The sequence below is a fragment of the Solanum tuberosum genome, unplaced genomic scaffold, assembly GCF_000226075.1.
Source record: "Solanum tuberosum cultivar DM 1-3 516 R44 unplaced genomic scaffold, SolTub_3.0 scf00619, whole genome shotgun sequence".
NCBI classification, from domain to species: domain Eukaryota; kingdom Viridiplantae; phylum Streptophyta; class Magnoliopsida; order Solanales; family Solanaceae; genus Solanum; species Solanum tuberosum.
This window is the reverse complement of record NW_006239533.1, coordinates 39778-50488: the sequence shown is the minus strand read 5'-3', so window position 1 is coordinate 50488 and position 10711 is coordinate 39778. Positions and strand designations below refer to the sequence as shown.

The 10711-nt window shown below is 30.0% G+C and overlaps 1 protein-coding gene across 1 annotated transcript; it reads right to left on the bottom strand.

Moving 5' to 3' along the window:
• Positions 1 to 7778: 7778 nt before the first annotated feature.
• Positions 7779 to 10593, bottom strand: LOC102592561 (homeobox-leucine zipper protein ATHB-6-like). Its single transcript, XM_006366157.2, has 3 exons — positions 10247 to 10593; positions 9254 to 9636; positions 7779 to 8699 (listed from the first exon to the last, which is right to left on the bottom strand). Exons 1-3 carry the CDS (start codon positions 10311 to 10313, stop codon positions 8172 to 8174), a joined length of 978 nt encoding a protein of 325 aa, XP_006366219.1. The 5' UTR covers positions 10314 to 10593; the 3' UTR covers positions 7779 to 8171.
• Positions 10594 to 10711: the final 118 nt, after the last annotated feature.

Sequence of the window (10711 nt, the reverse complement as noted above, 5' to 3'; positions counted from 1 at the left end):
CCTACCGAACCTCCACAACTACAACCTGCATAAAACCAGCCCAACCTAACAGTTCATAGTTTACATAGCACCCAGCTCAACAACAATCACTTTAACAAATTACATATCCTCAACAACAAACTCAATATTCATCAATCACAACTTCCACAAAAAGGCACTCACAAATATCAGCAACACACAAGATCAAGTTCATCGAATAGAGGTAATCAAATATCAAGTATTTTCCAACCACCAAAAAACACAAATCATCAGAATGAAGGATGTCATGGGATGCAATGCAATATGACACCATGAAATGATATGCCTCAAAATACCAAGTACTCTCACAACCGTTTATACATGATACTCCTCGGAAATACATCGAGAGTTCATGACCCATGGGGGACTCGCGAGGTCCATATACCGACACGGACGATCTGCACGTGTCTGTGCGGACGATCTCAACGCACTATCATAAATCAAACAAATTCCGCACGGACGATCTCCACATGCCCAAATTATAATCTTAACATCTCACCATCCCCAGCACGGACGATCTCCGCGTGCCAAACTTATACTCAACCTCATGTCAATGCATGTGCACAATATAATTTCAAATAAAGGGGATGATGATCTCAATCAAATATCAATATGAAATGTAATCACCTCAATTATCACAAGTATACGAGTTCAATAAAGAACACAATCACACATAAACAGTTAATCACATTGCCTTTTATTACCCCTTTTTCATCATTAGAATTAATCAATGTGGACAAGTCAACCCATCACCAAGTCTGATTATCCCCAAACACATATTACAAGGAAATACACGAATTACATACACTTAACATGGGTTTAGAAATCCACTTGTCTCAATTAATCAACAATTCACTCCGGGAGTTGAGTCTTCCCCTTTCGTTTGGCTCCAAATGAATGCAATCTATTCAAACAAATATTCACAATAAGATTTCAAAACTAACAACACCCATATGTGTCTAGTCTTGACCCAAAAACTCACTCAATCTATAACAAAGTCTAGGGTTAAGTCATAACTTCTCCAAACACTACAACTCTAATAGTTTTCATATAATATAATACACCCGATATTTAATTACATATCTCAATATATCATACTTGAATCATAATTTGATAACTATCAGAAATTGTGAAACCAAAAATTAATGTCATAACCACTAAACTTAACTATCAGTTGATTATCATAATTAATTAACAATCATGTGGCCATCATTACATAATGATTGGCCACTGATGCATTCCTTTCCAATTCCAAACATACGTACATAAGGTGGCAGAAGTTAATTTATAACAATCAATCTTTCAACTCGTTTCACATTCAATTATAATAATAATGATAAAATAATAACAGGAACGAGTCAATATGCACAAATTTGCCTATATTATTCAAAAATTTATCAAAAATCTAGTCTCAAGTGATTAACCCATCATTAGATCATTAGCTTCATTAAATGATACCACCATTACATAATTCTTAAATATAATATACTTACCATTATTTCTGGCCGAAATTTCCAATAACAATAACTAAAATTTAGACTTTCTCTCAAAGATATATAATTATACTAATGTATACTATATATCCTAGAATTACTACAAATAATAAAAGTTGAACTTGAGGTTTACCTCAAGCACGAAACAATTTTCTTGCCGCACCAAACTGCCTCCATGTTGAAGCCGTAGGTTAATTATTGCCAGACTCCTTTCTTATTCTTTTTACTAAATAAGATAATATGTATTAAAAGTAATAAACTCTAGTAACTTGTTTTAATATTTCAGACTTGGCCCATTATTATTAATAATAAATAAATTACCTGCAAATTAATTAACTATTGTTAAATGACTATTCAAAATTATCAAAAATGACCTTTCGGGTCCGGGTCATTACAAAATTAAAATTGATAAATATTAAAAACACTTTTGAATTTGACGCAAATTATTAGTTTCATCCTCAAATTATTGATTGTTTTAAAAACGCCCATCTATTTGACTAACTAAACTTAGATACATCCCTGGTATACTACCGATATGCCACATGAAATAACAAGTGGTCTCAAACTCTTGTAGGAGCATGAGATTCTTAATAAAAAGCCGAGACAAGTGTAGAAAACACCCCTAAACTTGACAAAAATTTAGAGTGTATTTTACTGACATTACAAAATCGGAAGTATTTAATTTCAGTTAATCAAGTAAAGAGGTGTTTTTAAGGTTGTCAATAGTTCAGGAAAGAAACTAATAATTTGCACAAAAATTAGAAGTGTTTTAAATACTTCTCACAAATTAAAATTAATCAAATCCAAAACTAAACATCAAACTTTGAATAGGAAACAAAAGAACCAAATATGAATAAGAAACATTACCAAACGTAAAGATGAATCAATAAAATTTTAAAAAAGTCACCAAAAAATATGATGTAGTGAATGTTATTGCTCTTGAATTCGAGCTTTTAAGTATGAAAAGTTCTATTTAAATAGGAAACAAAAGAACCAAATATGAACAGAAAACATTACCAATCGTGTAAAAATGAATCAATAAAATTAAAATCAAATCATAAAAAATATGATACAGTGGATAATAATACTCTTGAGTTCGAACCTAAAGTATAAAAATTTCTTAATAGAGAATATTACACTCGAATATAATTTTATGTCATGAAAATTCAAATTAATCCATCTCTAGCGAATATCAAAGACCAAATAATAAGAAAAAAAATACAAATGAATTATTTTAACCTTCTTTCCCTATCAAGAAAGGGGAAAACCCATTCTTTCTTCTTCTTTTTTATTTATTTGAATAAGAAATAGGAAGCTACGTGTCAATTTAATCAACGTCAAAATTATAATTTTGGTCCCAAAAAAAATGTTGTGTCAAAAAAGTGGAGTGATGGGTGTGTTTGTTTGACAATTCCACTCACAAAAGAATATTACTCTCCCTCCCTATCAAAACAATCATTTTATTATAATTAGAAATGATTCAATTTTAAAAAAAATCATCATTAGTAAAATAATTTATATTCAGATAAATATTTAAGAATTGCTTTAAATTATAATATTTTTAAGTATTTTTCTTTTAATATCGTATCAAATTAAATGATATCACATAAAATGAACCGGAGGAAATATATTTATTTATGTCTTTATGGTTTTTTGTCTTGCACGGCGACTTCGTATTCAAGTGTAAACAATCACTGTCGCTATCCGACGTCGTATAGTGACCTGTTTGTTTGGTTTTATACGTTTACTTGTTGACTTCCACCGCTCACGAGAATCACGCTCCTATATTTTAATACTCGAAAAAATGACCAAAAATACCCTTTCGCCTTTTTGTTTTTCATTGGTGTTCGGTATCTGCATTAGAATTCGATTAATCCAGGTTCGTGCTGTATATGGATAAATTTATCTTCTTTTTTTAAAAGTTGAGATGAAAATTTGAAACACTCATTCAACATATGATATCTATATTGAAATTCGATTATTCAAGATTTACGTCGATAAGAACAAATTTATTTTACTTTTTCATAGTCGAGATGGAAATTTGACCTAGTCTACTAATGAATGAAAAACGAAGGGGTAACTTTTTCTATTTTCCATAAAAATTCTAAGCCGATAAGTCAAAACAACTATTTGTAATTAAATTTTGAAAATAACTTCATTGTTAAAAGTTATCTCATATGTATACTTGTAATTTTAATTTTCCTTTGAGTTTCAATTCAATTATATAACACAATTTTCTTTTTTATTTCAATTCAAAGTCATTTATACCTTTAAAAGATTTGAATTTAAAATTAAAAATTAAATATAAGAAGTTATATATCTTGAATTTAAGTGAATTTGGTGATAGGTTACTTTCGTTGATAAAGTTTCAAGATAAATTATTTAACTCACTTAATCCGTTCATGCCTAAGTCATTATCAAAAAGCTAGTACTTAGCTTGTAAATTTTATTGTTCTCAATTTGATTAGGTAGAAAAACTTTAGAATATATATTTTAAGCTTCTATCCTTTATTTTTATTTTTATTATACATATATATGTGTTACTTAACACCAAAGGTCGTGGGTTGATAAATATGATTTTTACGTCCTTAACGCTAAGGTCCCATGTTTAATTTATATGAACGAAAAAAAATCTTGAAGTACAGTGCAAATTTGGATTAGTCCAGGCTTGAAGTGATGAGTACTAACACTGATCACGATATATAACCAAACAATTATTTGAATTTTCTTTCAAAAATTGGACACCTAATGAAAATGTCAATGTGTTATTAACTATCAAAGATTATTATTTGATGAATATGGTTCATTCTATTAAAAAAGTTTTTTTCATTCCGTAGATCTTATACTAGGTGAATTTTAATTAGTCAAGATCTAAAGCGAGTGTCAAAACCAATTACAACGTATAACCAAACAAATATTTGAATTTTTTTCTTCACATTTATATTGTAAGCTTGTATTCTTTTATGGTTGTTAGTTGTTACATATTATATTTATATTATACATATATATAAGTATTATTTTTTTATTCTTTTGTATCATCATTAGATTGATATACTCAAGGTGCGCCGCACACACTACTAACCCTTTGACAACCACAAACTAACAAGTAATCGTATATTTAAAAAAAATTTATTATAGCACAACTTTATTATTATTATTATTATTATTATTTTAATATTGTTATATCCTCAAAAGCTGGATTCTTTTGATTTTCAATTACGTTTTTTCAACTTGATCTTAATATATTAAACAATTTAAATTGCAAAAAAATAACTTTAGGTTATACAGAACGCCGTTCTCTTGTGCTTGGAGCTTGACAAAGTTTTATAAATCCCTATAAAAATTAAAAACCAATAAAGCCAAACCTCACTAGCTTTATGAAACAAAAGCCTAATTATTTGATTCCCATTTCCCTAGCTACTTTGATCCTTAATTTTGTCTTTTCCCAAAAATAAATCCCCCCTATTAGAGTTTTTAAATTTTAAAAGATTTCAAAATCTTCAAAAAGGAAAAGTTAAAAATGTGTTTTCAAAAACTCAGAGATGTTTAGTACTGATAATATTTATATTTAAATAATTAAATTAAAATCATTATATTTAAAATCGATAAAGTCTATAATAACATTTATATGCATTTTCTTTATGTTATAAAATTTCCAACATAGTATTAAGCATATATGGAGGGAACAAAGTGGAGCATGCCACCTTTAAGTGTTATCTATAGTATTAATGAATCTAAAGTATTAAAGATATTCATACTAAAAGTTGATTAAGTGGTGGATTTTCTTAATTAATTGCCCCTTTTAATTAAGTGGAGGTAGAGACCATACTACTAAAGCAAACCTATGTGAACGTTACCTAAGAAGTAGGAAGAAACAATGATATTCTCTTTTAAGTGGGGATATATATTCTATTTGGATTAAATTATCTGTAATCATTGGTTCGACTAATTCAAGTTTATGATGTATAGGATCCGCTAAAGTGAAAATGCTTCCTATCAAGATTTTTTTCATTCTCAAAATTAAATTTGAGATATATATATAGTTGAAAGTGAAGAGATCGCACTTCATAATGACGTAGTTAGCCACATAAATTAAAATGTGATTAATTAAACATCCTTCTACAAGAAATTCTAATTTTCACATGCTTACTAGACAACTCAGAATGAAACATTATAGAATTGATGATTGACTATTCTTTTTATTTCATTTTATGTTTGATTAAATATTACGATAACAATAAAGTTTAATATTATAGAAGAATTTTTTTAAAAAGTTTAAAACTTAAACGGTACTATAAAGTAACGTTATTAATAAAATAATGTCAAACGTTAATGTTTCAAGATAATAATGGTGTCATCTAGACTGAAAACGAAAGAGTGCATTTTGAAGGTTTAAAATTTTGAATTAAATCCAAAGTGTTACAAGTGTCCAACTATTTTATTAATCTTTTTTTGTAGTATTTTTTTTAATCTTTCTTCTTCTTCTTCTTCTTTTTTATTTTATTTTAATTTTGTAGTAGGTGATGTATATATATATTTTATTTTATTTTGGTTTCTCACTCAATTGTTTGGAGTGAGTCTGCATTGGAGCTCCTATGATTGACGCTCCCAACAAGATTTTTTCTAAATATACCACAAAGCAAAAACTCGAATTTTCTGATTAAGAGTTAAACAATCTCACCACTAAATTATTATTCATTCATATTGGTAGCAGGTGATATATAATGCATATTGCAAATGTAGTAGTTTAGCTGTCACCAATCAAAGTGTGTAAACAAGAGACTCTACACACACCTATCCTTTAAAAAAATAAATCAGTTTCATTCAATTTAATTCAGTTGGACCCCACACCACATCCCCCCCCACCATGCTTGTGTGGGTGGGTGGGTTTGAAAGGGGGGGGGGGGTTACCATCTCTAAAATCCTTAGCAAGTATGCCTTGATATAGGAGAAGAAAACAAATGGGGATCTTTCTTTTTGGTAAATTTCAACACTACGGTTAATATTCCTCTCATCCAAAACTACACTTTGTCTATAGTAATTTTGAGACAAGGTAATTCAAATGAATTCCTTCCGTTCTCTAGCTAGCTCCACTTCTGACTATATCTAAATACGATAAAAAGAAGGAATTGTAATCGTAAACATTTAAACATAATTATGCACTTATAATCTTCCTGCAACTTACCTATTGAGTTGCTCAATGATGTCTATATTTTTTAGTTTCCTACAGAGTGTTTTGTATTTAATATTTTCTATCAAAATTCGATTAAATTTTAATATATGAAGTCTCTCATGAGAGATAAAGTGCTTAGTCTGAGTTCACTAAATATTCTTTCCTTTTGGGCTTAATATATAATCTAACCCCTTAAATTTTGTCAAAATATTTTATTTAGATGCTCAAATTAAGTGGTGTATTTCATTTGAATGTCTTAACTTCCAATAAACAATTAGATATTTTTTATTTAAATTGTGAAAAAGGGAATTACCTTATTAGACATATATTTATACCATATATATTAATTCTACCTATACTTTCAAATAATTACGAATCTTATCACAAATTAAGAATTTTCTACCATATATTTAGGAAGATACATGTATTTATGCTACTAGATACACTAAAATAGGAAGAGAAATGAACGAGATGAGAAGGAAAGTGAACGAGACAATTATGTATCCTAGATACATACGAATTAATCTCACTAAACACATGTTTATGTATGTATCTTAGTAGCTGGTGTGATTTACATGTATCTGAGATACCAGATACATATGAGAGTACTGGCGGTGAGTGAGATGAAAGGGAGGCGAGGGAGGCAAATGAGATTTGTCTATAGACCTACATTTATACCATACATATTAATTCTAACTATACTCTCAAATATTACAAATTTTACCACTAATTAAGAGTTTTCTATCATATATTGAGGAAAATATATGTGTTTTTGTTATTAGATACACTAAAATAGGGAGAGAGGCAAGCGGGATGGAAAGGGAAGTGAGTGAGACAAATCATGTATCACATATACATGCAAATTACACTAGACACATTTGTATGCATTTAATTTGATTTGCATGTATCTAGAATACCATATACATATGAGAGTACTGACGAGCGAGATGGAAGAAAGACGAGAAAGACAAATGAAATTTATCTATGTAATTCCAAATACATGTGAATCAACATGCATACAATATACCTAAAACAAATTACACCTAATTTTAACTCATATATTCCAAAAAAATTATTTAAAAGCTGTAAAATCATTCAAAAATGGGATCCATGAAATACTTTTAGCAAGCCACCTTTATTTACCATTACAAGGAAACTTTTTCTTCATCATCATCATCACAGATTCTCTTGACCCCCACCCCCACTCCCACCCCTCCTTTTTTTTTTAGTAGTACAAAAACACAGAATTGTGTAAGATTTCGAAGTACAATGCAAAATGCCAACTTTTACCCAAACTCACACACTTTCCCTCGTCCCCCAACAACCCAACCTGTCTACAGTACCCCACGTGAAAAAAAACCCCACCCCCCTCATTTTTATTCTTTTTCCGCATCGCCTTGCATCTCAATGAATCGTGACAGTAAGATCACTCTGCCACTTACAATGCTCTTCACATTATCTCAACTATACAAAAATTAAGAGTCTTATCAATTCCAATCCTCCGAGCAGTACCAATGAAGCGTCGGAGCTTGTTCATCCGTGAATAACAGAGTACTGCAAGATTCTTCGCCACTGAAAAAATTATGCTCCTCCAATTTCACAAACTGTGACGAACTAAAATCAACCTCATTAGTTAGAATTGATTTCGGATTCGATTCCAAAAATTGGAAACAATTCAATGAGGAATTAGAATCCGGGGATGATGATCCTGATCCTGATCCTGACCCTGATCCCGACCCTGACTTAATCAAGAAAGCTTCAGAAGATGAAATGACAGCGTTATCTTCGTTCAAGATTGCACTTGAATCACTATCTGATGAGCCATCTTTGAAATCAGTAAAAATAATTGAAGGATTCATAATTATTGTATCAAAGTTGAGCTCTGTATTAGAATTGTTGCATTGGTTGCTCTGTTCAGTTTCTTTGTCATCTGATTCGGATTCGAAAGCCTCTTCTTTAACAGCAATTTTGATTTCATTGTTTCCTCCTTGTAGCTTTGATTTTAGCTCATTAATCTACAATGTCAAAACAAAAAATCAGTACATTGTGACAATTCTAGTTAACTAGAACCAAAAAGAGGCGCGAGAGGTTCATCTGAATAACATTGCATATATATAAGATCAAAAGTGAAAATTGATTTTTTTTTTTTTTACTTTGTCACATGTTTTACCTTTTTACAACCGGTAGCTACAAAATCAAGGATGGTCACTTAAACATCATTAGTGTAAAATAATATTATACATATAGAAAATAATATTGTGTATATAAGTCAATAACGCTTATCAAAATTTCTAATTTCGCCACTTTTTTTCTGTATTTTGAATCTCCTTAATTTCAGGTAAATTTTTTTATGTATAGTTTCCCTTTTGGAGAATTAAGTTAAATAGACGCTCACTCAATCGCTTAAACTAAAGTCTAAAAGTAGTCACTATATGTATAATGTGTATAGTTGTGTATAATCGGTGCATAATTTATGTATATCGACTAAATAAAATAAATAATTAATTCGATCGATTACTTATTTCTACTCAAACCATAGTAAAAACTTTGAATAATGTAAAAAATGTACCTCTTTCAAGAGAGCTTCATTGTCATGTTGGATAGATTCATAATTATGTTTGAGTGAATCAAAATTAGCTTTAAGAACATTGTAATCTCTCTCTAATTGCTTTGTCTTCCACCGTGCACGGCGGTTTTGGAACCAAATCGCCACTTGTCGCGGTTGAAGCCCTAATTCTTGAGCTAATTTCATTTTCCTTTCAGGGTCAAGTTTGTTATCGACTTCAAAATTCTTCTCCAACGCCTTCACTTGATCCACTCTCAACCGCCGCTTTTTCTCCGATCCGACACCGGATTCCTCCACACAGGTGGTGGCTTCATCATCATCTAAGCCTTCTAACATGGATTGAAAGTCCCTTGAATAAACATGGTTGTTCCAATTGTTGTGTTCATCTAAAAAAAAACAAGCACAAAAATAACATGAGAAGACATAACAAAAATGAAAGACTGGTCGAATGATAAGCACTCCTCACCTGTATACTCCTAACAAGGGGTAAAAAAAAACGTAGATCGAAGATAATTTATGAATTTATGTGTTATACGTTGAAACTTGACCTATAACAATATGTAATTCATCGTATGAGAAGTACATGCTATAATCGATTATATTTAATAGCGTAAAAATTATTTACACTATCATAGTAGAACGTTATTTAGTAACAACAAAGTTCAACTTGATAACTAAAGTTTAGGAAGTGGATTAGGAACAATTCAATAATTTTAATTCGAACTTATATATTACTGTAATTCAAACTAAAATTTTAAACTCATAAACATCAAATCTTAGCTTTGTACCTCAGAATAAGTGCATATATAAAGGACTGAAGTAAAATACTGTTCTTGATTCATCAAAACCAATATATTCCCCATGTTACATGGGGATTAGATATTGGACATGTTATCAAGAATATAACAGAATTTCATAAAAACATAAATACAATTTATTTATTGTTTTAAAAAAGTGAAAAATTATATTATGTATTTAACCAAGTAAATTAAGCACCTGTAGTATTTTGACAGATAGAGGTCAATGGTGCACCCAATGAATCATTGCTACGAACTCTCTTCATGATGATTTGCAAACTTTCTTTCTTAGAATTGAAAGTTCAATTATTATTATTTTTTGGGATCAAATAATACACCAGATTTCTCCTTTTCAATTAATTCCTCCACTTCTAAACCCATAGTAAGAAAAAAAAAAAGAGCAATTAAAAGGGCTAAATACACAATTTAATTATTTCACAAATAATTTTGTGAAAAGAAAATGTTGTGTGTACATATTTAGAAAGAGAAAAAATTGAAAGGAAGGGAAGAAAATGGAGAGAGGAAAATTAGAAATGAGTAGACAACACAGCTGGCTAAGCTTAATTTTTTCTCTCTTTAAATAAAACCAAATCTGGGGTCAGATGTAGGGTTAGAATCTAACTAAGGTTAGGTACACTTGCAGGGTGGGGGGGGGGGGGGAACG